This window comes from Nipponia nippon, unplaced genomic scaffold (assembly GCF_047370975.1).
Source record: "Nipponia nippon isolate SJK-2023a ecotype South Korea unplaced genomic scaffold, ASM4737097v1 scaffold_19, whole genome shotgun sequence".
In the NCBI taxonomy this organism is placed as follows: Eukaryota; Metazoa; Chordata; class Aves; order Pelecaniformes; family Threskiornithidae; genus Nipponia; species Nipponia nippon.
Genome location: NW_028262335.1, coordinates 2,726,847 through 2,753,701, shown reverse-complemented (window position 1 = coordinate 2,753,701; position 26,855 = coordinate 2,726,847). Strand labels below are relative to the sequence as shown.

The window sequence follows — 26,855 nt, the reverse complement described above, 5'->3', positions numbered from 1 at the left end:
CGGGCACACGTTCGAACTGATTTGCTGTTGAGTGGTAGCCCGGCGGGGCAATAGCCGCTCTCGCAGCACGATGCCCGCTCTTGCTGTCTGCGTGCCAGCGAGTTTGGCCGAAGGGTGAATTCGTGCTCCGCTTCCTAAGTGTTCGGCCGGATGACACGGGAATTTCTCACCCGTAGGAGCGGGACTGGGCCAAAAAGCGATCCTGGGGTTTGCCGTGAACAAAAATGCAAGGTTTATGCTCATTTTCAGCAAGCCTGGGCTGCTTTTCAAACGCAATATACTGGTGTGGTGTACGGCACAACACTGGGCTTGAGGAAAATGCTGTGGTTTGGGCTACGTAGGGCTGCCACGCTTTTCCCTCCTTCCCAAAACGCAGGGAGGGGACACGGGTGCTCGAGCGGCACCCAGCTCGCCAACCCCCCCGCTGCCAAACTGCGCCGCAGTCGCGCTTGAAAGACGCGCTAACAGAATTCGGAAAGCAGCGTGGGAAAGGCATGGGAACTAGCGGAGTGCGACGGGGGGAGCCCGTGCTAATTAGGGGCTGTGGTTTGGGGTGCTGTTTGCCGGCAGCGAAGGGGAGACGGGTTTGGATGGCAGCGGGTCGGGTGCTTGGATGGGGGGAAAGAGGCTCAAGTGGCGTCGGCGAGGCCAAAGCGGAGGCTTGCGCGGGGGGGTGTCGGTGGCGGGGGCGTTATTTTCCCTTTTTCTGCGGACGAAGGGCATGCAGCAGCCTGGGACGAAGCCACGTTGACGGAGAAGCGTGCCGAGGGGTGACAGCGTCCCCATCACCAGGCGCCACCGTTTATCCGCTCGCCTGAGGTTGCAAGACCTGTTTGTGCGCGCGTGCACGGTATTAAATAAAAAATAAGTAAGATATGGGGAAAAAAAAACGTTTACCAGCAGCTCGCACTGCCCCCTGTGAGCTTTTTGATACGCGGGGAAATGTTCTCGTGCGTGTCACGGGCTGGCAAGGAGGGCAGCGGCCGGCGCAGAGCTGTGTTGTGCTGCCGGGGCAGTTGCTTGGGAAAAGGAGAAGGGGAAAAAAAAAAAAGAAAACAAAGAGCAAAAGGCACCCGGGAGGGTGGCAGCGGGCTCCGGCGCGGCCAGGGTTTCCAAGGCTACCGCGAGGCTGTGGCCGCACTGCCGGCCGGGGCAGAGCCGCCTTTGGGTTGATTTAGTACAATTTCTAGTGCACGAGTTGGTCGAGACGTTCCTGGCTCAGCCACGGGTGTCGGCTGGGGGATTGCTAAGGGAGTAGCTTTTGTGTTTTAATGGAAGCCTTGCAGGCGAAGGGGCCGGACGATGCGAGCCTTTCTAAAGAGTTCGGAGGGACGTTTTCAGCTGAAGCCGCACACCACGACAATAGGCAGGCACGAAGGGTCCGACATTGTCCTGCAGGTAGGGGCGAGGAAGCTGACCGTCGTAAAAGGGATGGTGGTTTGGGTGTAGGGAGTAGGATGCCAGGGAGTCCTCCGTGCAAGCGTAGGGGCTAGCAGCTGGCTTACGCAGAGATGTACGGCAAGGAGAAGGGGGGCTTGGCACACCAGAAACGAAACTTGGGCTGCTCTCTGGCGGGTTTCCCTGCTTGCCTGTTGATTGCCCGCTGCCAGTCCGCAGGTGTAGCGGAGCATCACGCGGCCCTCGAATTCACCGCCTCGGACAACAGCTTCGTCCTTCAGGACTTCAACTCTCTCCACGGCACCTTCGTCAATGGTTGCCAAGTCCAAAACGCGGCCGTCAGAGTGAGCCCGGGGGATATCCTGCGATTTGGCGCAGGGGGAGCATCCTTCGAGCTGGTGGTGGATGGGGCTGCCCAGGTAAGGGTGGGCGCCGCTCCCCAGGGAAGGGTGGATGGGGCTGCCCAGGGAAGGGTGCCCAGGGGAGGCTGGGGTGCTGCTGCCCAGGGAAGGCCCCGGGAGCAGGAGCAGGTTCCCAAACCGGTCTGGGCAATCCCTGGGAAAGGCGAGGGGGCGGGGGGGGGGGGGGGGGAGAGAAGGAAAAGCTTGAGCTCCCTCTGCTGAAGAAACTCGGGCAGTTCCGTAGGGAAAAGGCAAAGCAGGTTTCCCAACAGCAAGTCGGATATGAGCAAAGGTAGGTCTGGAAAACGTCCTTTTCGTCTATTTGCGTGTTATGTTTCCTCCAAAGCTGCTCGCTAACAGAGGAGTTGGCTTTTGGACCAAACCTAGAGCAAACGAAAAGGCGCGGCGCTGCGCGTAGCTGGAGAGACCGCGTTGCTCCACGCAGCACGGCCGGGGCATCGCAGCTGACTTGGGAGCGCGAAAGAAATCCCAAGCGATTGTAAACTTGTAAAGAACGTGGACGAACACAGTGGCGGTCCCCTGTCTCCAGGAGAAGAACTGTGTAGGGATGTATGTGGAGGTCATTGAGCTTTTGGGTTATTCTGCGGTTAAGGATTGAGAAGTTCCAGTAGTATTTTGAGTATTGGGGCTCTTTAGGAATTGGAGAAAATAGACACGGAGACAGAGTCCCAAAAACCTGTGTGGGTGGCACGCCTGGTGGCAGGAGGCTGGGCTCCTAGCAGTGCCCCTGTACGAATAAATCTTAATTGGAGTCAGCCAGTTTGTGCACCCAGACGCGGGGTTTGGAGGTCTCGGCAAGATTCCTGGTGTAGCAAGCTGACTGCCGAATCCCCAAGTTGTCCAGAAAGCCTTGGCCAAGAGAGAAAAAAAAATGCCCAGCTGCATGAAGAAGCCGGAGCAGCTGGGGTGCCGGTGCAGGGTAGGTGAAGTTGTTGTCGCTGGAAGCATCAGTGGTGGTAATTGCCAAAAGTGTATGTGTAGGATGCGCCCGGAAAGCAGCCTTGCACCGTGACGCAGAGGAAGCCCTGTGGGTGCCTCTTAGTTGCTCTGTGATCCTCCTTTGGTGGAACAGCTGTGAAGGCTGACCCTGCTGACTGCAGAGAGTAAATCACCTCCGCCTTGCACCCTCTGAAGTGTCTATGGTCTCTAATACAGGGAGATCTCTTTTGTTTTCAGTAGTATTAGAGGATCGTGTTGACAAGAGGAGCAACGCCCAGCTAGGAGTCGCATCCCTGCGGTGCCTGCGGGCAGAGGACAAGTGCCCCGAAAGGGACAGCGTCATGCTATGGTGGAATCCAGCCGTGAGCAGGCGCCCAGGGTAGCATCGTTAGCAAAAGCGAGGGGGCTCGGATGTGCTCTGGGAGAAGGCAAGGCGCTGGAGCGGCGGGGAACGTGCGCCGGGCTCTTTGGCTCTCTTTCAGGAAGATGCCAGGATAACGGCCGGGTGTCGGAGGTCTGCATCCAGGCCAGGTCCGAGACCACGTTGGCAGATGCTCAGTTCCGTTTGGTTCAGCCCTTTAGTTCAAGGGAGGGCTACGCGTAAGCCGACATACGGCACTTTGTGGCTTCTCTACCGTACTGGAAAGCTCTGCTCGTAAGGAGAATAGCAGATAAGGTCCTAAGTAGCGACATGCCTGACAGGCCCAGCGTAGGGTCAGATAAACGCGGTGGCCAGCCAGGAGCGCCCTGCGTGGCTTTGGGTCAGTGTGGTGAGTGGGAGGAAACGACAGGGTGGGACCCCTTGTGTGTGAACGGGGAGAGGCGTGAACCGAGGGCTTCCGGATTCGGCAAACGACGTGCAGAATTAGGGTAGTCAAATCTCGAGAGAGAGGGAAGAGGTCCAAAAAGCAGCAAGCTCCAATGGTTTCTTTTGATTTCCGCAAAAGATTTGGGATTCCTGACTGAAATGTGAGACTTGGGCAAGGGAAATGGGAAAGGACTAAAATTCTGCTTCTGCTCAGGTCTGCACCTGGGTTTTGTACGACCTAACGTGCACACCTCGGGGGCTAAAAGCCTTGCTAAACTCCTGCTGATAGCGTGGTCTTTTCCCACCGCAGATGTCCTATCCCCCCGTGAAACGTTGCACAGCGTGGACCGGGCAGCTCCAGGTGGTTGCAGAGCCCAAACCTCCAGCTCCTGCATCTCCTCCCCACCTCCCCTTGCTGCAGGGGCAGCATCCCGCCGGCTCTCCCGGCAGCCGGGCTCCCGGAGCAGCCGGCCACGTGCCCCATCCGCCACCGCGGAAGCGACCCGTGAGTGCCTGGGTCAGGAGCGTGGCCACCGCCGTCCCGCCGGACGCTTGCAGTAGGACCTCCGCGGTGAGGCCAGGTACTCCCCGATGCCCAGCGCGGTGGTTCGTAGCCTGAGGTCCTCTCTGAGCGACTTAGCGTCGAGCGGAGCTGATCCAAGCGGAGGCAGGTTAGAGAAGTGACGAGCGTCAGCGGCAATTGGGCGTGAGTCCGCGTCCAGCGGAGCTAATCGGAGACCGTCTGTGGTCCTCGGCGGCGTGTGGGTCATTTAAGAAATGGGCCGTGACATACCAAGGGGAATGCCGGTGCCCTTGTAGGCGAGAGTGACGTTTCCTCTTCCTTCTTCCTTGTCTGTGATGGGGAAGGGTGATGACTGTATCTGTGCCGGTGACTCACGCACCTATTCCCGTCTCCTGTTTGAAGTGATGTTTTTTCCTCCTTTGAAGTGCAGTTACTGGCTGCCTCGAGCGCAGGAACTGTAAACTAGGTTCATAGCCGATGTACTTCTGGAAAAAAAACACGCAGTAGCAGTGGAGCAGAGGCAAGGCTTTGGGGGACGAGTACAGGTGGAGGAGGAGACGGTTGCCATGAGCGTAACTCGTTCTGGCCTGTTACACAATCCGGTTGCTTTCCAGCAACCCCCGGATTTTTGGGGCTGGGTCGTTTGAGCAGTCATAAGCAATACAAAGGCAATAGTGAGGCGCCGAAGTACAGCCGGTGCTCCAGGGCAGAGGCAGCACCGTGCAGTCCCAGCAGCATCGCTGAAAGGCGCGAGCACGGGCAGGACTTGAAATCGCAGTGAAGGTAAAGGGAGGGACGCACGCGCTCCAGGGTAGCCCGTGCTCGTCGGATTGTTGGGAAATAGACCCAAAAGGATCTGCACGCGCTCATAGCGGTGAGCGTAGCTCTTCACATGTGGGAAGCCGCGAAAGCATAGCTTCTTTCTGTGGGGCTGGGCCATGCTGGAAAACCAGCGGAGCCTTTGCCTGCTGTGTCTCTGCTGCCCTTGAGGCTTTTTTGGCTCCCAGAGGTGTATTACTCCCCTCTGTTGTGCAGGCTGTTTGCACCGGTGTCTTTTTAGGGCCAAGGAGTTGGTTTCTCATCTGGTTGGGAGCCAGGCTCGTGGACTGCAAAGTAGCCGCTGCCTTAGAGTAGTTTGGAGACGAAGTGAGAGGGCTGCCGCAAGAAGCGTTGCTGCTGCCTCCAACCAGTGCTCATGCTGACGTTTGCTGCCGCCGTGTTTGCTTCCTTCCAGTCTCGAGCAGCGTCTCAGGCGACGCTGGGAGCGGCGTGGGGGGAGCCCCTTCCCCGGGGACTCGCGACGCGGATGTTCTCCCGCAGGAGAAGGTGATGCTGGGGAAGGTGTGAGGGACGCCATCCCTGTCCTGGTCGCTGGCAGAGCAGGCAAACCCTGCCAAACGGGTGTGTGTCCGACCGCGAGGCCCAGCGGGGTGCAGAGACGGTCACCGAGGGGGACTGCTCCCGTGGGTGGGGACTGCTGGGTGGACGGAGGAGACGGGCACGGTGGGACGGGGGAAGGCCAGGGCAAGCTGCTCCGCGCGGTCGATGGCCACGAGTCAGTACCCCCGAAGCAGGCAGCCTGGCGTCTCCATAGCCGGAGAGTGTCAGATGGCACCCGTAATCTGCCCGCAGGGTGAAAAGCTTCTGCGACTGGCGAAGGAAATCGGTCGCCTTTCTGGATTGGAAACAGAATCGAAGCAGAAAGATGCAGTGATAAGAGCTCTGCAGGATGAGATTGCGGCGATGGCAAAGACCCTGGCTCAGGCGGCGGCGAGGAACGAGGTAGAGCTGACTCAGAAGCTGCTCACCTTTGACCGAGAGCTGGGAGCCAAAACGGAGGAGATCAAAGTCTTGAGGGAACAGGTATGGAATGCTTCGATAGGCACCGAGCAGGGAAAATGCCTCTCGGATGCACAGATGAACTTGTAGTTCAACACCCAGTGTTTAGGAGAAGCAGGTTGCACGTCTGAAACCAAGGGGAAGGAGGCGTGTTTTTTTTTTTCCCCCAGTTGTTTTGAGTTGCACAGTTGCTTGCTTTCTGTGCAAGTTTCCCTTCAAGAAGCTGGTAAATAAATATCCTGTGTACGTGGTAGGAGCTGTAATGCTGCAGCGGGGAGGGAAACAGAAGCCCAAGCAGCCTGTGGTGGGGGAAAGGCTCGCAGGACCCCCTCGGGCCGGGCAGCCGGAGCCCTCGCTTCCCCCTCGCCCCTCGTGCCCCAGGAAGGGACCGGGCAGTCGCGTTTGCCGGGGGAATACCCGTCCCAAAGGCAGCGCCAGCCCCTTGGCATCCCGGTGAAAATAGGCGGCTGGGCAGAGCAGAGAGGGCTGATAGGTGTCGTGTCTGGGGAGACGTTAATAGCACGCACCCCCCATTTTACGAGAGCTCAGAAAACGTCCTGGAGAGACAGTGATGGAGTCAGCCCGAGTATCTCCAGTGTGGCACAAGGGTCAGTCCAAGGTGTTGGCCCGATGCGAGGCGCGCAGGTCAGCAGCCGGGCGTCTTCGCCAGCCTGTCCCGGCTGCACCCTGCCCTCCCGTATCACACTGGGTCTGAGGGAGGCTGTGAAATGCTTGGTGCTCGTCCTGACGGTCTGTCGTGAAGGGGAGCTCACGAGAGGCAGGTTCCTGGTGGAGAAAAGGCGATACGATTTTGGGGTGCTGTCAGCACCGCTGCTGTTACTGTGCCGAGATGAGACGATGCGCGGCGCCTGTCTTCCCGGCGGCTTTCCCTTCTCCGAGAAAAGCCTCTTCCACCTGTGGATGCGCTCCTCTATACCGTCCAGTAATTGCGTCGTGAAACCGGTCATTTGAGCGGTAGGAAGCGTATCTGAGCTGTCTGTGTGGCGATGATACGCCCAAGCGGACAGCACAGGCTATTCCCCACTCCCGATTTCCAGTAGGGACTGCAAAACCTGTCTGTGCTGCAGAAACGCGAACAGGAGTTATCGGGGGCTCCGGATCTGCATGCGTGGTAATAAATACACATGCCCTGAGAAGGCGCTAAGTCTGCAGGCGTTTCTGCCTGGCGCCGCGTTAGCAGTGTCGCCCAGCCGTGGATTCCCGGCGTGGCAGGGAGCGGGAGCCAGGGCTTCTCCGTGCCTTTAATATTAGGTGTGGCGTGTGAACGGCCAAAACGAATTAAAGATGATCCTGTCCGAAGCAATGACTGCTGAGAGTTAGTCAGAGACGCTGAAGAGTAACCCCATCAGAGCGTGGCCTGGAGGCGCCAGATTTCCCTCTCGGAAGGGGGCTGTAGTAGTGGTAAGAAGTGATCCGGCGAGCACCGCCGGTGAATCTGTGTTTTGCAGATCAGCAACTTGCAGAAAGGCTCGAGCCAGGTTTTCAGCCATTCCCTCTACGAAAGAGACCTGGAGATTGGAAGGCTGCGACAAGAAGGCGAGAAGTTGAAGAGGGCCCGGGCTTTGGCTGCAGGTACGGTATGCCTGGAGCTCCGTGGAGGGGCACGAAGCGGTTTGGGAGTGGCTCTTGGTACTGACCGAGCGGTGGCCGAACTGTCTGGGCAACAAAGGAATTGTAGCGGCTCGTAGAAGTCGTCCTACCTCTGAGTCTGTGTCCTGAAGCTCTGCGGGAGATGCAGGCCGTCTCTGACATGACGAGCGTCCCTGGAGCGAGGGACAGTGTGGGGACCGAAGGCAGGGAGCGATGGGACAGAGAACTGTGTTAGGGGATAAAAGCCTGAAGTGCGGATTGCAGGGCGGGCCCTGAGCTGCAGGGCAGCGGTGCGTGTTGAAGGGGCTGCCGTGCACCCCACGGGGGAGACCTGCCCGCCCCAGGGGCTGCGGGGCGGCGCCTGGCCGCAAAGGCCACCTCGGACCGCAAGCCTTTTCCAGTGGCCTTTATCGGGCACGAGGAATGCAGCGTGTGCACAAAACGTCGGCTTTCGTAATGCATTCGGAGTAGCGAAAGCGTTCTGCTCGATTTCATTGCCCGAGATAAGGGAGCGGTATCGGTGCTTGGCAGGGAGGAGGCATCAGAGCTGTGGATCTGATGTAGTAAGGCAGCAAAAACGGCTCCGTAAGAGCTGCTCGTCCTCCGGGGAGCTTGTGCTGCGAGGCGCCGAGGAACCTGCTAGCGATGTTGTCACGGAGCGATGGCCGGCGCGGCGTGCCAAAAGCTGAATCCGCCGTCCGAGTCTGGCGGCTGTCGAAGAGGGAGGCTGGCCGCTCGGCGGCTAGAGGGCTTTTGCAGGGAGGCGCTTGGGTGGCCTCTCACCGGAGTTGGTTTTCTCAGGTCTCGTGACCAGCCTGCAAAGAGAGGTGGCCGGGAAGGAGCAGAAAATCCAGCAACTCGAGCAAGAAGTTGAGAAAATGAAGAAGGAAAACAGAGAAAAGGACAATCAGCTAGCAGTCGTTTCTGCCAAGGTTAACGTCCCTCCCGAGGGGCTCAGTAATTTACGGTCTCGCATACGGGTTAGCGTGGGAAATGAGGATGAGAAGGGGCGTGTTTCTCCCTGGTAAGGAGAGGGTATATTTGTGTGGCTGTTTATCGGAGCAGCGGTAACCTGAGGGTCCTGGCTGCGTGCAAAGAGAAGGTGCAGAGCTGTACCACCGGGACGCAGCAGCGACGGGGCTGCGGTGTTGTCGCGGGGCCGTGCGATGCCCGAGGAGCGGTGTCGCCTTCCCCGGCTGAATCCCCCTCCTTGGTCTGCAGTCAGGTACTGTGTGCCCTGGATTTTGGTGAGCACAGTAGCCGTTTGTACGGGCAAAGCGCCCGTGCCAAGATCCTCCCGAGGAGCCGTGGAAACCCCGTCTTCACGTGGCTCCCTGCAGCCCAGCCTGGTTTTTCCCTTAAAGGAAGCGGCCCGCGCAGCAGCCTGTTTCTCTGTATTTGCGGCTCCCTCCTCCACCGGCAGAGCTGCATCGTCTGCGTAAGAAGCATAGAGCGGGCGCTGCGTGTTGGCTGGCTGACTAGGCGCTGTGCCGGGAGATTTGAGTGAATCACTGTGAATTTTAAATGCTGGGAAAGATACGTGGGGCCCCTGGGGTGCAGGCAGGGGTCACGGCGCCTGCCAGCCTGGACCTGGCTGAGCATCCTCCCCGAGCAGCTCTCTGGAGCTGAAGGATGTGGATCGGCCCTTGACCCGGTGGAAAGGAGACACGCGTGAGCACTGGAGCCGCCGGGTGTGGGAGGGGGACCAGGCGTCCGGGGGAAGCACCCTGCTGGGCGCCTGGTGGCACTCGGTGGCCCTCGGCGCTCGTGTCGAGGCAGAGAGCACGTCCCAGAGCATCCCGCGGCGGTTTGTCGCGCTCCGTGGATGCGGGAAGACCCACAGGGAGGCGGGAGCTGGTGCACGCAGGCTCACGGGAGAGTCAGCCGGGCACCCGGGGCAGGCAGAACGGGGCCCGTCTCTGAAACACCGATGCGCTGAGATGCAGAGCTGAAAGGCGCAGTCTGCTCCAGTGATGATCAGCCTGGAAATGTCTGTTACCATCCTGGGCATCCGAGGATGTTTTTAGGAAGCATTGGTTTCCTTTGGTCCTTTCCCCCCATCCCTGTAATGCTATTGCTAAGGCCAAAGGGAATTGTCTCTGTCGGGCACTCCCTGCAGGTGTTTGTCCTTCTCTCAGCCGGGCGATGCTTTAATCTGGGCTTTTCCAGGTGCAGATACTCTTGTGCTCTCGGCGCCTCGCTGGCCCCATCACGGGCACTCTGCCACCCGTTAGGTACCTGAGCACGTAGCGGGGCTGTAGCACCGAAGTAGGTGTGGACGTGTGCTGCAGAAGTGATGGTATCTACCTGCCCTGATGGTTTGGTTTTGGTTTTTTTGTTTGTTTGTTTGTTTTTTTGCCTTGGTTGCCATTCATTCTAGTGCTCCAGAGTGAAGGAGGAAATGAAGCATGAACTGGGAGAGCGAGAAGTAATGGCGTGCCGAAATGTGAGTCGCAAGTCATTTGGGGTGACGGAGCTCACGGGAGAGCAGCGACTGCAGGAATGCAGCATCGAGAGAATAATTAAGTGGGCATTTTAAGGGAGGGGTTTTGAATCCGGCTCCTGGAATAGAAGGCACCTAATGTGCACAGCGAACCAGAGAAACGTAAACTCCTGTAAAAACGGTAACGCCGCGTGACCGTGCAGGAGAACGGTGTCAGTAATCAGACTGACATGGCACTGGAAAGCCAATCTAAGTGCAGTAAGGATGTAGGTTAGAAGAAAAAATGCAGGGAAAAGGAAACGGGAGAGATGGGGAAAATGTCTTGTGTAGGGGTTTAAGCGCTCCCGAGAGGCAATGCCCAGCTCCTCCGGTGAGACCCTGTGCTGTCTGGGGGCTCTTGCAGCGCATCGGGGAGCTGGAACGTGACCTGGAGGGGCTGCGGGGGGAAGCCCAGAAGTCTCGCGCCGAGCAGGAGAGCATCCGAAACCAGCTGGCCGAGAAAGCCAAGGTAGCCGTCCGGCTGCGGGGTATGCGGCGGAGGGCAGGGAGGGACGGGCACGTACCACCCGTGGGACGCGGGCCAGCGAGCCCCAGGCACGCAGGCTGTCCAGGCAGAGGGGCCGAATGTGCTGAGCGCTTCCACGGACCCCGAGGGAAGCAGGCAGATTGGGCAGCAGAGGCTGCCCTATGCGAGCGGTGGGTTGGAAAGTCAAGGACGGGTGATGATGGCCCGGGGACCAAACCCGGGCAAAAAGCAGCGTGAAGTGTCCGGTGCCGCAAACCCACCACCACCCCCACCCCCCCCCGCCAAAGGATTGCTGCCTGTCTCTCCCTGTTTCACAGCTGTATTTGGAGTCGTCTGATGTGAAGAGTGGAGAGTTGGGGTAAAAGTGCTTATGGCGTGATGTTCTGGTATGGCTTTGATATGCAAATGTGCTTGTCGTTGCAGGCTGAGGAGGAGCTGAAGGAAGCCTGTGCCAGGCAAGCTCTGCAGCTGCAGGAGATGGGGCGCAGGGAGCGCCTGCGGAGAGCCGAGGTGGGGCGGGCCAAGGAGCAGGTAGGGAGGAGGCAGGGATGGGAGCGTGCTGCAGCCGGGGCTGTGGGCGGCCGGAGGACGGGTTTTCCTACGGGGAAGGCCATCGTGCTTGAGCGCAGGGAAGGAAAGGCAGAGTCCTGAGCACCAAACCCTGGCACGGGGCTTAACTTGTCGTCAGGTGCAGTATAACAGGCTTATCCACAGGATTTGCGTGGGCTTCGTAGAAGATGCAGCGAGTGTAATAGGATACAGAAACGCACTGTACTGTCTATAATCGTAGTTATGCTGTCCGGGACCCACGCAAACCCTCCTCGGTGCCTAGGCGATGCTGCTCCGGGCCGAGACAGCCCTTTGCGGAATAACATCGTGCTAGATCAGCAGGCTGAAGCCGTGCTTTGCACGAGAGGGTCGCCCGTCGCCCCCCGCCCCCCCCTTGTTAAACTGCTGTGCAGAGGTTTGCTAGCGTGAATGTGTTGGGAGCCCCAGTCAATGAGAGGCAGGAAAAGCTGTGAGTTGTTTGGTCACGTGTTTGGAGAATAACCCCGGGTTTTGGGCAGAGCGGAGCCCCAGGGCAGCCTCGAGCTCTGAAGGGCGGATGGAGCCTTTTGGCTCTGCCGTGTAGGTTAGCGTGGGGACGGCCGCTCGCGGAAGGCCCGGGAGGAGCCAGCCCCAGCTGCGCTACGGAAGCCTGAAGCGCTAACCGGGGTGGGGACGGTTGTCATCTCCTGCAGAGAGGCTGGGGGTGGCATCCCCAGCTGTCCCCAGCCTGGCCCGACTGTTTCACAGGAGGAAATAGGAGCCAGCCATCGAAAATCCCTGCTGGAGCGTGGGATGGAGCAACCGCCTGGCTCAGGCGGTGTGTACTTTGCAACGCCTACCAGCCCTCTGTCGTCGTACTCCTCCCGCAGCAGTGGGAGGGCAGCAGGAGATGTTCAGAAGCCACGTTGCGCTGGGTGGCGGGGAGCCAACGGCCTCCCCTGTGCGTGGTACCGGCGCCGTGCGCCTTGTAGGCGAAGTAACGGGTGCGATTAACCACAGCCCCGCGCTGCCGGCGGGGTCAGAGGAGGGGTGTCAGGGAAGCCTTACGAAGGTGCACGGTGAAAAGAGGTGCGGGAGCATGCATGGGGCCTCGGGATCGGAGACGGCGGGGGCCAGGACACCCTTTGCGATGACATGTGCGGGGCTGGGTAGAGCAGACCGGCAGAGCTGATCTCGAATCTCTGTGAGTTTTGTTGTCCTGTGTCGATCTCTGCCGTAGCTGGAGTCCCTCAAAACCCAAGTGATGCGAGTCTGTTCTCCAGCAGCAGCAGGCATCGCGGGGAAAGCCGTAACGGAGCAGCAGGTGAGTTTGGACAGCAGCGCACGGAGACGCTCGGTGCCTCCAAAGCCCGGCGTGGCTCGAGGCGGCCGCGGCGGGACGGCCGCGGTGCCTGCTCCGTGTGCAGTAGTGCCGGTAGCATCCAAGCTTCTCCAGATGGTAAGTCGCGCCACGGCTATCCCAGGTTAATGACACCGCTCCGTGGTGCGAAGGAGACCCGATCCTTTCTGTCCCCCAAAGCTTGGATGGAGTCAGTGGGCTGCAACAGGGAGAAGCTCCCGAGTTGTGACATGGCTACCAGTTGGCAGCAAGTGTCGATCTTTGCTCGCTGAGACAAGCTACAGTCCCTCAGCTGAGAAAGGGTATTAATACAATGGCACCTTCTCCTCTTCCTCTGCATGCTTTTGCCAGGTGATAGAGAAGGTCAGGCAGATCTCCGACGAGAACCAACAGAGGCACGAGAGAGAGAAGCGTCTGCAGGAGGAATTAAGCTCCAGACTCTCGAAGGAAAAGGAGGTGTCTGCAAATGTTGAGGTGTTCAAGAAATCCCTGCGGGAGCTCCAGGTCAGTCCTTTAAATGCTGATGACCTCCTGGCAGCCAGGAGGTAAGTGGCACAGGGCAATTTTTTGGCCCGAGGACAGGTCAGAGAAAAGGGACGCTTGTGCGTCGGTGCTAGCCAGCACGCAGCTCTCCAGACAAGCAAGAGGTGAGTGTAGCCCCAAGAAGCGTTGGTTGGAAAGAAATAGGAGGTGTCACAGAAGCGTGTCCTCCCCTCCAAAGGTAGCGCCCCATGAAGTGGCATCCCAAAGGGTTCGCGTGGTCGTCCCCAGGACTTTTTCAGAGAGTGATTTGTGATTTGCCAAGTCCCAGAAGCCCGCTGACTCTGGAGGCTAGCTTGGTCACCGGTTGTGTTTTTTCCAGGCTTGCCTGAGGAGCTCCTGCAGCAGCGACAGCCTGCGAGGGGAGCTGGGCAGGCTGGAGGCGGTGCGCCTGGACCCCTCCGTCTCGGCCGTCGGGGCGGCGGTGGTGGAAGTGGCACGTGCCGCCCTGTCCTGGCTGGAGGGCGCGGAGCGGCTCCTGGCCAGCGCGGGGATGGACCCGCGCGCCTCCGGCGAAGGTCCGTGTCTCGTTGGGTGCCCCCGGGGAAACAAACCTGCGCTGGGGGGGATGTCCTAGCTAGCTGGCTGTAGAGGAGAAAGGCCAGCGTGAGCCACCGCTTGGGGATGCCAGGCCCCTGCCACGTAGGTGCAAATCTCGGGCAGTGTGGCCAACTAAGGAAGCTGCTCAGGCAGCGTGCACGCCCTTATTCCCTGCCTCTGCGGCACCGGTCGCCCCGTGTGGCCAGCGCCCGCCCGTAGGGCTCTGGGGGGGTCCGTCAGTGGGATGCGATGTCTGCGCGTGGTGGGCTTGATCTACTGACATCGTGGTTACTCAGTCGAAGTGGGCTCTGCCTCGGTGGCAGAGAGGAAACGCTCCTTGGCTGCGACTGTGGCCGCGGTGCGGGCCGAGATCGGAACCCCTTGGCTCGCGGTTGCGACGTACTTTGCCTTCCCTTTCCTGGGCCCCCTCCACCGTGGAGCGGCGGAACAATTGCGGCATGGAGCTTGCCGACGACAAGTTTAGGTGAAGAGCAAAAGCAGCAGCTGTGGCAGCGTAGGTCTGTGGCAAAGCATCGTGTGTTGCGGAGTGCGGCTGCAGAGGAGTAATGGGTCTGACAGCAGCGTGGGAGGGGGAGCATCGCTCCCACGGCAGCACCGAGCATTGCACAGGGGTGCAGGACGTGCCGTCCGCTGGGCGGCAGCGGAGCGGCGCCGGCGAGGGTGCGGGAGGAGCTGCGAGGCCGCCGTGGTTAGCAGAGGGGTAATTATAGCACCAGGAGCATCGTGCAGCAACGAGCCATCCTTGGCTCTTGCAGGAGTGTCGGGCTTAGAGAAGACGGGGTGACACAGCGAAATGGGTGACAGCGTGTGACAGGGAAAATGTCATCTCCTGGTGGGAGCAGGCAGCTGGGCTGCGTGCGCAGTCAAGCTCCCTTCCAGCGATGTCTCAGCAATAGCGGCGATGTCCCGGGGTGGGACTGTGCTGCGGTTCCAGTAAGTGCGGAGGGAAAACTGGCCCCTGGGAGCCTATCTGAGGGCATCTCCGAGCCTGAATCCCGTAGCCAGAGTGAGTATCTCCGGGCACGAGGCAGAGCCGTTGGGGTCTCTCCCTCCCCGATAGCCGACAGGAGCACGTACAGTGCCGCAGCCTGGGAGGGAAGGCCACGTCAAGTGTGTTGTCTGGGTATCCCTACGAGCGCAGGGGGGACTGTGCGGGACGTTGGTGGCGGTCCCTTCTCCTCCCTGCTGCCTATGGAGGAACGTGGAACCCCACCAGCCGGGGCGGGGAGCGAGGGCTGAAGGTCAGCGGTGGCCAAAGGGAGTTTGGCAAGGAGGCAAGCGGCGTCCCCAGGCCTCCGAGGATGCTCCGGGTGGTGCGCGTGGGCTGCGTGAGCACCCCGGCCAGCCAGACCCCGTTGGCTTTTTCAGAGTTGTGGGCTGCTCTCGGGAGACTGTTGGAAAACAGTCAGGAAACGGCGCGGAGGAATCGGACGTTACAGGTACGGAAACGTGCAAATGCAGAAACCGAGTGGATTGGAGAGTTTCCGCTGTCGGTAAACGCGATGGTAGTCCTAAGCGAGCCGGTGTGGGAGCCGAAGTGGGAACGCACGGCAGCAGAGGTCTCTGGGTCTGCAGTAAATGCAGGGGAAAGGAGAAGACGGAGCCCGCTGTCAGCCTGTCGGTGTCTGTTTCCCTCGGGCGGCAGGGATGGGGGGGTACCTGTCTTTGTGGAAATGTTTGTTAGTGGATGTACGCAGGAGGCTTATGGTTGGCCCTGCTGCTAATGCGCTTCCTCCAACGCCTCGGTGTCTGCTCTTTCCCCACAGGCCCAATTAGAGAGGGCCCGGGAGTCGCAGGCGGCTTTGCTGCAGGAGCATGTGAAGGAGCTGGAAGCGAAACACGAGCAAGACCTACAGATAAAAATGAAGCAAATTATATGGGAAAAGGACAAGGAGAACAGAGAGGTACGGTGGCGTGGTTGTTTTTAAGGAAAATGCCTGTTATGCAGGAAAAATAGGCGTCGTCTGTATTAGTGTTGCCTAGCGAGAGGAAGTCGTCTCTGGCCCCGAACTGTCTAGGTGCAGTCCCGAGAGCCCGGGTATCAGATATGCTCCTATAGTGATGTGGGTGATTGTAAGTCCCCAAAGTATCCACGGTGGAACTGGAAAGCATCTGGGTAACGGCAGGACGCGCTGCTGCCGGTCCGTCCCCGGGAGAAAGCGGAAAGCGAGGAGCATCATCGCGAGCCGCGAGCTTAGGAAGACGTCGCGTTGCCTGTAGTAAATGGAATGCAAGGGCGGGTAGGCTTCCTGGCAAGCCTTTTGCGCCCTCCCTGCCCCACGCTGAACTCCTTTTAGGGCCGCTTTGGCTGGAAAGGTAGATCCCTGTGGAGCAGGGGGGGGGCGGCTGCCTGGCGGGTTCTCGCCGGGTCGCCCTCAGTCCCGGGGAAGCCCGGGGCACCGAGCCGGTGGCGCTGGTGCGGGCCGTAGCGTTAGTAAAGGTGTGAACGGGTGTTTTGCTGTATCTGTATGTGGTGATGGGGACAGCGTAGCCTGGCGGGCTTGTCGGACGGTTTCTAGCGTGCCTCTGCGTCTGTGGGTGTGGGAAGGGTTGTTTCCTGGCATCGGGGGCTCTCAGGAGGCAGGTGAGGAGCAGCTAAGCGGCTCCTCCGTGGTCTCTCTGCCGTACCTTTCCCCAGGCGCTCTCGTCCCCTCCCTCGGCGAGCCGCCTCCTGCCCTGCCGAGGTGTTCTCCCGTAGCGTGCCCCTGCTCCAGCGCAGGGACCACCCTCCTGGTTGCCGGGTCCTCATTGGAGTCGAGGTCTTGTGCCTAACGGTAGGAAAGTTTTTTGGTACTGAAACTGCGGGCTCTCGATTCTCAGATTGTGGAGAGCGCTGTCGCCAAGGAGAAGGAGAAGTGCGAGCGATCCGTGGAGGAAGAAAAGCAGAAGATCCGAGATCTGGAGAGCCACCTGAGAAGCCTGACTGAGGTCAGTGGCACGCACGGGAGGTAAAGCAGAGCTGCTCACGCTTGGAAAAAAAACAAAATTAGGAAGGGGCTCTCCCGCAGGGCGGTCCGTTTGGTCAGGGGCCGACAGTGGACTTGTGGGTTTTTGGCCCCCCCAAATACACACAGAGATGCGTATCTGCAGAGAGAAAGGTGGATTCTTGTAAGCTTGTTAGCGTAATGACTGCTGCTTTCCGCGTGCAGGCCGTAGCAAGGAAGTCACAGGAGCAGGAGGTTACAGGCTGCAACCTGAGAGAAGCTGTGCGGGAGCTGGAGGAAGCCGCGAGGCGAGAGGTAGTTCCCGCAGCCCTCGGGTGCAAGCAGAGGATGTGGCGCGGAAGTGGTTTTGGTGAAGAAGGCTTCCCCGGTCCCTGCTGTTGAGGGGGCAGGGTGCTGCAGCCTCCCCCCTCCCTGAAATCCTTCCTTTCCCTCTGTCCTGCTGACTGCTAGCCAGGAGAGACGATGCTGATCGGGATCCCGAAGGAAAACACGCGCGGCGCTTCCAACCGAGCTCACGCGTCTTGTTTCCTAGATGGCGTTACGGCAGCAGGTACTGGCGCGAGACGAGCAGCTCAAGGCCCTTCGGGAGGAGAATGAGTTACAGAGGCAGAAACTGCAGGAAGAAATAGTGGAATACAAAGAGCAAAGCAAGCAGCATTCCCTGACAATCGTGGCTTTAGAGGACAGCTTGCTGGAGGCCAAGCAGCAGCAGAAGACGCTGGAGGAGGAAAACGCAGTGCTCGTGGAAAAAACGGAAGGTAGCTAAGGGTTGCACGGGATGAGTCTGTGCTGGGAACCTCCTCGGTTAACGTGAAGTCTATGTAGAGATGGAGTCGTGCAATAGGTGCTACGGAAAGCGTTGTGTAAGGTGTCGGTTTGAGGTTTGCCCGCACGCGGGACGAGCTCCGTGAGTCCCTGAAGAAGCCAATTCACAGGGAGTCGCAGTATGTTGGTCAGTGGCTTTGGGGAGTGTTGGTAGCATGTCCTGGTCACGGACGGGGCTTTCCCACTGGAGAAGGGCTCTTTGCCCTCGAAAGCGAGGAGACCGGGGCGCCGTGGGCTGCACCCAGGCATAAGTGATCCCGAGCAAGGAAGGAACTGTCTAAACCCTGTTGGAACCGGGGCCTAAGAGACACGGGTTTCCAAAAAAGATGGCCCTCAGCCTTCAGAGCTGTGGTGAAGGAAAGGAGCTAGGTAGTGGAAGGAAGCAGGCCAAACATGTATGCGTTACAAAGAAGTAAATGGCCTCTGTTACTGTGTCCCGTAGGGTTTCGGGGTGGTGGCTGCGAGGCGACGTCGGGAGCTTGGCCGGAGGTGTCTCCGGCCGCGGAGTCGCACGGTTGTCTGAGGTAAGCAGCACTTGCTGCTGGCGATCTTGGTCAGAGGGGCTTGGAGAGGAGCAGCGATCACTAGGAGAGCTTAAGGACGACCGAGGGGCTGACTGCAACTTGTCCTGAGATTGTTTTGGTCTGTGATGGAGGTCGGGTGGCCTAGGCTGAGGCCATCTTTCTCAAAATCCCACTGGTGGGCTCCTTGGAGCGTCAGGTATCCTAAGCCAGTCCCTTTGCTAGGCTGAGGTGGTCTTAAGTGCATATAGCGTCAAAGCGCTGCCGAGGAGCGGGTGAGTGATCTGCTGTCCCATCTGGACGGCTGCAGGTAAGAGAGCTGGCAGGTCCCGGTGCCGCAGGCGGGAACCCAGGGACGGAGAGGCCGGTAAGAAAGTAACGTGTCCGTATTAATCGTCAGAAAGTAATGTGGACATATTAATCGTGAGATGCCGCTCAGGAAGGCATGCGCAGACTCCGTGAAACGAGTCTTTTAAATGTACTGTGAGATCGGCAATTATCTTTCTCAGGAAATTCAGGGAGGAGCTGGCAGCGGCGCAGAGCGTGCTCCTGTGCAAGGAGGCCGTCATCGCCGGACTGACCAAAGAGCTTGCGGAAACCAGAGCCAGGATGTCGGACATGAGAGGTGGGTGAAGCGTGCTGCCTGGTTTCCATCTTGCCATCCCTCTTCCGAGCAGTCACAAGGGTAGGTACTCGTGGGTACACGCGGATGATGGGAAATAGATGTCAGCATCTGAACGCGATGCTGTGGCCCCGCTCGGGGCAAAGCAGGCCATCCATTCCCTTTGGGCGGGAACGGGAATCCCAGGTGGGTTCCTCCCTGTCCTTGGCTCAGCGATAGCAGCGAAGGTGAGTGAGGGTAACCAGACGGAGATCGGGTGGACAAAGCTGAGGCCATCTTTCTCAAAATCCCACTGGAGGGCTCCTTTTGAGCCCAAGGTCTCCTACGCCGGTGGCCTGGGAGAGCCTTGCCAGGATTCCTCAGGGGGCAGGGCTGTGCTTTGGGGAGGCTTTATGGGAGCACCCAGCGGAGCGGGCAGGAACGAGCCTGAGCCTGGAAACGAAGGGATGCGCGCGGCTTGCTCTCGCTGCCTGTAAGGGTGCAATGTAAAAGAAGGGACAGTGCGCACGAGGAAGGTAAGAAGGCAGAAGCCTGCAAGTCGGGACACGCTGGCGAGCCTGTTCTTCTCCAAAGCGCAGGAAAATTGCCGTAGGGAGCGGTTACTCTGGCGTACGCTTGCACAAAGAGACTGGTCTTGCACTGTGGTAGAGTAAAGCAAGGTCTGGTGGCGCAGCCCAGCATCCGAGGGCTGCTGTCACGGGCAGGGCAAGGGTCTGCGGGGACAAGCTGCGTTATTGCCGACCCCACGCGGGTGTGCTGGGAAAAGGGGACGCACCCGTGAATGTTGTGTCGCTGAGAACGGCGGATCCCCCAGGGCGGGGTGATGAGACAGCCAGAAACCCACGACGCGGTTGTGTGCCCAGGGGAGCTGAGCGAGGAGCAGAAGGCGGAACTGGAGCGGAACCTGAGCCGGGTGAAACAGCAAGAGCGGGAGCTGAACCTGCTCAGAGAGAAGCTATCCCAGATGTCGAGCCTCGTGGAGAAGAAGGATCGAGCCCTGAAAGCAACCGCTGAAGAGTTAAGGTACGCGCTGCTGTGGCCTGAGGCTTTGCCAAAGCTGCTCTGTAGATTCCCGGCAGCTGATGGCATTTAGGTATCTCCCCAGGAGCAGAAGGCAAGTTTGGGGAGTGTCAGAATGGAGCTCAGCAATGGTGTCTCTGTGGAAGCACCAGGTGAACTTGACACGGGGGTTTGGTGGAGCTCATGCCAGGGAACGAGTAACGAAGTCACTTGAAACCGAGGGAATGTGCCCACCCACGCCGTGGTAGCCATCGGCGGGTGCCCAGGGTGCCGCTCTCCGCAAGCTGTTTGGGCGACCTTTGTCCCTCGCGGTGTCCCACAGCAGTCTTGTCTCTTGGCACAGGCAAGCCCAAGCCCGCTGCCGGGCGCTCAAGGATGCCTCCCGAGAAATGGCGGAAAAGCCGGAGGATGCTCCTGGGACAGCAGCGCAGGCGGGTGAAGCCTCCGAGAGGGTAAGTCCGCAGGGAGGCTGCCGCGGTCTGGGTTTGCTGAGAGTAGCGATCGCAGGCACGGTGTTTCTCGGCATCGTGGTGAGACCCGGCAACGGGCAGCCAAGCCTCGCGTCCGCTCAAAGGCGGCTGAAGGCAGGAGTGCCGGATCGGCGGCCGCCCTTTCCCTCGCCAGGGGCTGCCTGCGCTGCCGGGGTAGCCGTGCTGGCAGCGCTCCTGCGCAGGCAGCGCTGCTGGCTAATGAGCTGATGTTTGTACAGCACGTTGGAACCGCAAAGCGTTGTGTGTGCTAACGGCGGCGATAATTGCCAATTAGAGGGGATAGCAGCGTACCGAAAGATGTGCAAGCGTTCGCTCCTTTTCCCAGCCTCGCTCAGCCGTAGATGCTGGCTATATGGGCGACACAGAAGCGGTTATAGGGTTTGATGTGCCAGGAGCAGGGGTAGCTTGTTGCACGGGATGGGAATAAAGGCTCCTTGTCGTCCCGTGCTGAAATCCTCGGAGATTTCCCGGGTGCTAGAAATGGGAAGAACTGGAAGGTGGCTGCAGCAGCAGATGGAGGGACTGTAGCGATCGTACATCCTGTACCGCAACGGCGGCAGACGGCGTGCCAGCGAGGAAGGCTGGAGGGGGGTGGCCAAGCGGTGCCTCGCAGCCAAATGACGAGCGCGAGGGACCGCCCGCGTCCCGTTCCGCACGTAGCGATGGGGAGGCGAAGCGCAGAGCGCTGGAGATGCAGCCCAGGCAAAGCCACGGTACGGGAGCAAACCGCCGCTCGCCGAGCAGTGCGGCGGGGCAGCGGCGGCCAGACCCCAGCGGGCGGTTTGCAGCCGACGTTAGCTGTGTGCAGGGGGTGATGATGGGCCTGCCCCATCCCAGAATCTTGGCTGTTCGTCGTAATGCAGCCCGCGGGACGGGGCTGGAATAGGGAAACGCGTGCGTCTGTGTGCACGGGTGTAGTTTACAAGAGAGTCCCGTACGAGAGCACGTGGAAACGCAGGCCGCGAAGCGCAGTAGTATTTGTGCATAGGAAATGGTAAATGTTCTGCAGTAGCACAAAGTGCAAGAGCAAAAGGCTGACGTGGCCGGTGAGAGCTGCACACCATCCTTCTCCCAGCTCTCGGGAGCATTTGCAGAGCTTATGTCCTCACCGGAGCGCGGGTGGCGCAGCGGAGCGTGAAAGGGGTCTGGGACGCCGCTCTTCCACCCCTCAAATCCACCGAGAGGGTGTAGGGTGAGACGCTCCACCGGGCTTTGGTCACCGAGTGACCAGCGTCTTTTGGCAAGGCTGTGCGAAAGCCAGGTTTAAGCAGAGCTTGCGTTGAGCCCGGCGCAGGCTAGGCAAGAACCGGCTGGGTCGCTTCTTCCAGGAGCCGGCGTTGGACTTGGCCGAGCTCGGCGCGAAATGCCGAGGCCTCAGGCACGAGGAAACGATTCAGCGCCAAAAAGAAGGCCTGGCTGAGCTCCGGGAGAGGATAAAGATGCTGGAGAAGAGGCAGCCGTCAGGTAAGCGTGGCTGTCGCTGGAAAGGGCAGATGCCGTTGGCAGGCCCCGGGGTCTGCGCCGATGGAGCACGTAACGCGAGGGAAGGTGCAATGCGGAGGGCTCGGGCTCCTCGCTGGCGATGGGCTCAAGCTTTTCCCTTGCCGAGTCAGCTCTCGCGTGCACGGGTGTTTATCCGTGCAGGGGCTAGGGAAACATCTCTGAAGAACCCGCAGTGCAGCTAGAGGCTTTAGAAGGGCGCTTGGTGTCAGTCGCAGGCATCAAGCGGGGGTGAGCGCGTACGTGTGAGGAGGTGGTGTTGGCAGGAGCCAGCAGAGAGAGGCAGCTGGCGAAGGGTTTTGCAGCGGTAGCTGCCGTGCAGTCAGAGCCAGAAGCGAGCAGGCGCCCGGCTCAGTGCACGATCGCTCCCGCGCTCGGGTGCAGCTCTCCTCGAGGCAAGAGAGAGCAGCTGCCACCTAAGGGAGCCGAGCCTTGGGTGTCGCGGTCTCGCAAAGCCTCGCAAGCACCGTACGCTGCGAGAATCCTCTGCCTGCCCTAACTCGTCCTCTGTCGGTCCCTTTCCATCATGTATATCCCTGGAGCGAGAGCAGGCTGGCAAAGCAGTGCCATCCCTGTGAGAAGCGACAAGTAGGGTAGCAGCGAGGGGTGCAATCTCTGAACGGCCGTCTGGAAAGCAGGTTTGCATCCAGTTTACGTAGGGAAAGCAATGCCCGAACACTCGGGTAGCGATGTCTGCAGGGGAGGGCTGGCGCAGGCTTTTCTCCGTAGCCTGCGCATCTCTCTCTGCACGGTCTCCGTAAGGGGAAACCTGGCGAGCCTCGAAGCGCTTGTGGTAGGAAGCCGCAGCATATCGCACGGAGAGCGGAAGGACTCGCTGGCTGTTTCTGTGCCTCCAGCTGTCGCGAGCGAGGGTTCGGAGCCGCTGGTGCTCCTGATGAAAGACCTACCGGAGCGAATAGTCCAGAAAACAGGTCTCGAGAAGGAGCCCGCACCCGTGTTGGGAGCCAAACCGAAGACCGGCAAGGTAAGAAGGCAGTTTGTGGTGCATGGTGCGGGAGGCTTTGCTGGAAAAGTATCCTCTGGAAGAGGAAGAATGAAGCTTTCAGACAGAACAACTGAAATGGCGGCGGGAGCGCGAGGGAGGGAGGGAGGTGTAAAATCTGGCAGCGTGCAAGATGCAGCCTAACGGCAGGCGGTGCTTGCGGAGGGTATCGCAGCTCCCGTCAGGAGCTGCACGTTGCCCAGCGCCCTGGGCGCAGCGCCGCGCAGGGATGCCGCAGGCTGACCGGGCTGGGAGGCTTTGGACCGTGGCGTTGCCAGGGCGGTTTCCCCGTGCAGCGGAAGGGAGGCTCGAGGCAGCTGGAGCCAAAGCCAGGCGATCTGCGGGCTCCGTCGATCTTTCCCTGTCTGTGCAGGTTCCTGGCCACGTTCGGAACGGGAACTCGCCCGGGGCCACCGATGGGGCAGCGAGCTCGGAGCTGGCTGAGGCGACGGACCTTGGCGAGAAGATGGTACGTCAGCAGGAGACCTGTTAAAATGGTACCCGACGCTTGTAGAGGGTAGGTTGTTTTCAAATGCGTCGCAGAAGGAAGCGCCTGGCATCGGGGCTCTGCAGGAATGTGGTTGAGGATGAACTGCGCCTGGCGGGACCTTGGGCATGCTGGGCGTCTGCCGGGACACATCCTTCTCCCGTTCCCACCTAAGGCCTTTAGGGGTTGTTTCCTGGGGCAGGGGTCCGGGCTGGTCCTCAAGGAGAGGTAGCGTTGGGGAGGACAGAGACCTTCACCAACCTAGACACCCGCCTAATGGAGCGGGAGAGGCTGGGGAGCGACGGAGGCGGCTGCCAGAGGGAGGTGTCCGCTGGTAGCGCAGCGGGTGGGTTGTGAAAGTGGGTCTCTGTCTTCCGAAAGGGGCGGAAAAAAAAGTTTGGCGGGGAAAACGGGTCCTCTGGGAAACAGCAAAACCCAGCAAGGTCAGAGAGTCGTGCGGCTGGGAATCAAAGGGCAGGTGTGAGAGGGGCCGGCCTGGAGCCGGCATGCGCGCCGGTGCGGCGTGACACCTTTCGGAGTGCCTCCGAGCGTGCGGCCCAAAGGAACCCCAGCCGGCCGTAGTGTTAGGAGCGCTCAGACAAGCTCGCCCAGGGAGAGCACGCGTGGAAATGAGACGAAGGGGAAGGCGCGCGGCAGTTTGCTGGTGCCGTTTTCATCTCCTCAGGAGAGCAGAATGAAAGCAGATGGCAGAGCGGTGTGCTGTTAGGTGGCAGGGGACTTGGCAGGCCTAGTAAATAACGCATTCCCTGTGCTTTCTCCAGTACCTTGACGTCATTGGTGCTCTGGGAAGCCTGATGAAGGTGAAGGAGCTGTCAGGAATGCAGCCGCTGAAGCACCTTTCTCGGGAGGAGAGGGTAAAAGCGGGACTGCGGAGACGGAAGGACCTGGAGCTGCTGTGCGATAAGATCAGGAACCTCAAGAGTCGCCTGGAAAGAAAAGAAGAAATGCTGAAAGATTACGAGGCCAACGTGGAGCAGCTGAGGTACGGAAAGGCAAAGCGGCTGGTAGCGGCTACGGGTCCGAGCGCCACCGAGTCCTGGGATGCAAAGTGACGGGGAACTCTGGGAGAGGAGCGGGGCAGCCCCTCGGCGGGTTGCGCGTCTGCCTGGGACTGGTCCCAGGGTGGCCACAGGATAAAAAAGGAAGGGTCGGGAGAAACGGAGAAACGTCCTTTCGGTTCTCTGCAACGGCGCCTTGCAGGGCCCTACGCGGGCAAGCGGCGTGAGAGTCGGGGAAACCTTGGCAGGCTCCCGAGCCCGGGGTGGCGGGACCCTGTGAGAGCCGTGGCATCGGCTGGGGCGGAGGGACGGTGTCGGCAGGACCGAGGCAGGCGTGGGAGCAGGTGGGAAGGGCTGTCCAGACCGCAGGTGATGCTCTCGCTCCACGAGCTGCCGCACGAGGTGAAGCGTTAGGGAGCGGGAGGAACCCGTGGGCGCGCTTGCGCGAGCCCCGCTGCTGCTTGCTGCACGAACGCAGAAGTCGTGTTGCCCGCAGCGCCGGAAGAAGCGGTGTAGAAAGCTATATCTGGGCTGGTGTAAATGTGGCGCCGTAGGCAAAGCAGACTGGAGGGGTGATAGCAATCTCCAAGCCAGCAGCGCTGACGCAGCCGCCCGGAGTCCCTCTCCGGGCTCGCACGCTGAACGGAAGAGATCGCAGCCACCGCGACGTGTGAGGTGGGGTGGGGGAAGCCGCGACGAGGCGGCACCTTAGTCTCTGCAAAGGCAGGAGGAGAGGGCTTTTTCCGTGGCGTAAGGAATCGGAGCGGGGAAAGCGCTTGCTAAAACGCGGGCAGGTCCTCGCAAGGTGGTAGCTGCTCGGATGTCCGGTAACGTCACCCCGTGGTGCGGGGGTTCCTAGGAGGGACGCAAGCGCGATGGGGTGTTGCTCGAGAGCTGCCTCTCCCAGGCGGAGCCCAGCTGGGGGTCGAGGGGTCGGTGCGGCTGAGCAGACCCCCCTCCTGTTTTGCCCAGGCTGAACCAAGCATCCCTGCGAAGGTGCCGGGCAGAGAGGTCCAAACTAGAAGAGGAAGCCTATAGGGAGGCAGAAGAGAAGGCTCTGCTGAAAGAGGCTCTGGAGAGGACGCAGCTCCAGCTGAGCCAGGAGAAGAGGCTGCTGCGAGCGGCCAAACTGCGCAAGGTGAGAGCGCGGGAGCGGGCGAGCAAGGTCCACGCGGACGCCGGGAGTGCCAGGAACCACGTGTCCCCGTGGCCGAGCGTTCGAAGGCAGCGTCACGGTGGTCAGCAGGCACCTCCAAGCTGGGCCAGGGGCTGCACGCTGTGAAGGCCATGCTGAGCTCTCGCAGGCGAACGTGGTGTTCGATGTCTGTCTCTCTCTCTGTTCCGCAGCCTGGAGCCAAGAAGCTTTTCTGCTCGGGAAAGCTGAAGGCCAAAGAGCGCACAGCAGAAGCTGTCAAGACGGGAAGCACATAGGAGAAGGCACCGCACAGGCCTTTGGTAGGCAAAGGTCTGCGGTAGGAACGGGTTGTCACGCCGTGGACTCCGTGACGTTGGAAGTGGTGCGAGGCGCGGCTGCGTTTTGGGGAGACGCTGCTGGGAGCCCGTAGCTGCCGGGCATGCCGGTGCGACTATACGGTGCGTAGGACCGGAATTTCCCGCAGTACGTGTCCCGTACCGCGTGGTGGGGTTCACGGCAATAGAAAAGGTTGTGTGTGCGTGTATATATACGCGTTTGTGTGAATACAGCCCAGTGCTTACAGTATACATGGGAAGGCAAATGTGTGGGGCCTGTCCTGTCCCCGGCGAAGTGGCCTTGAGCACACGAAGCCCACGCTTGCCCCCTTGCAAGTCCCGCGTCCTCCGGTCCCCGTGGCGTCACGGGGGAGCTGGAGCGTAAGGCACGACGCAGCATGGTAACGTCGCACCCCAGGAAGGCCGGAGCGCGGCGCCGACGGGAGCCACGGCGAGCCGCCACGTAGGATCGGGAAGGGAGGAAGAGGAGCCGCGTCGGCTGGTACATTACAGCAGCGGTGTGAGAACGAGAGCTAAGTCCTGGTGGGCTGGGATGGGGCAATGGCACGGGCTTGCCCGCTGGTGCCATCAAATGCAGCCCTGCCGCTGCCGTTTCTGCGAGCAAGGGTGAGAGCGCAGAGCCTTGTTTCTGGGGAGCAGGGGCATTTTGGGGAGGGGGTCTCTGCGGGGAACGCGCCCGTCGCCCCTGCGGCCGCTCTGCCTTTGCGTCGCTCGGAGCGGTCTGTGCCCGGTCCTCTGCAGGTGGTTGCAACCGAGGATGGTTTGGATGTGAGCGAAACCTTGGGGCGGGTTGGGGAGGTTTTTTACTAGGAGAAGAAGGGCGAAACGCAGCACAGAGGGGCTGCGGCTTGCTGATGCGGAAACCGCGTTGTCCGCAAGCACGCTGTCGGCCAGAGCCTCCCTGGGGCTGCCGGGCACCCGGGGGAGCGCCACGGCCGATGCCCAATTTCTGGAGCGGAGAGCGGCCGTGCCGGAGGGCTCCGGTTATTGCCGTGGCCTGGTTTTCCCCCTAGATGTGCCGTGGGCTTCCCTCTGCCTGCTGGCCTGGGCTGATTTGAGGGCAAGGCGGACGCCTTGGCCGAGGCGAGCGTGGCGCGGCGGGCACCGTCGGTGGGTTTATGCGGAGGTGTCGGGCTGGGCTCTGGGATCTTTCCCCTCTCGATCCCGCCCTTGGCAAAGCCCCGAGAGCTCACGGACGGAGCGGGAGGGAGCGCAGGTGCCCCTGGGGCTGCAGAAGGCGCTGCCCCCCCCTTCGTCCTAAGGAACGGCACCTGCATCCCCGGGGAGGTCCCACGGGTGGAGGGACCCAGCGCAGAGAGCGGGACCAGCCGCGGATGGGGCCCCCCCAGCCGGCGGGGGAGGCCCGGGGGGACGGTGAGGGGCTGGCGGAGGAGGGGGCAGGGGCGGCCGGTCCGGGGGGCTGCAGCCCGGCC

At 60.5% G+C, this 26,855-nt stretch overlaps 1 protein-coding gene across 1 annotated transcript; it reads left to right on the top strand.

Moving 5' to 3' along the window:
- Positions 1-785: 785 nt before the first annotated feature.
- On the top strand, positions 786-25,522 carry FHAD1 (forkhead associated phosphopeptide binding domain 1). The gene is made up of 29 exons (XM_087755351.1): positions 786-850; positions 1,287-1,398; positions 1,611-1,817; positions 3,878-4,148; positions 5,325-5,416; positions 5,723-5,953; positions 7,399-7,522; positions 8,342-8,472; positions 9,921-9,986; positions 10,387-10,491; positions 10,933-11,040; positions 12,278-12,361; positions 12,749-12,901; positions 13,260-13,455; positions 14,867-14,937; positions 15,265-15,402; positions 16,319-16,426; positions 16,648-16,737; positions 16,976-17,201; positions 17,711-17,792; positions 18,299-18,414; positions 19,275-19,434; positions 19,775-19,883; positions 21,251-21,386; positions 22,280-22,407; positions 22,799-22,894; positions 23,695-23,915; positions 24,904-25,069; positions 25,279-25,522. Exons 2-29 carry the CDS (start codon positions 1,303-1,305, stop codon positions 25,360-25,362), a joined length of 3,795 nt encoding a protein of 1,264 aa, XP_087611477.1. The 5' UTR covers positions 786-850; positions 1,287-1,302; the 3' UTR covers positions 25,363-25,522.
- Positions 25,523-26,855: the final 1,333 nt, after the last annotated feature.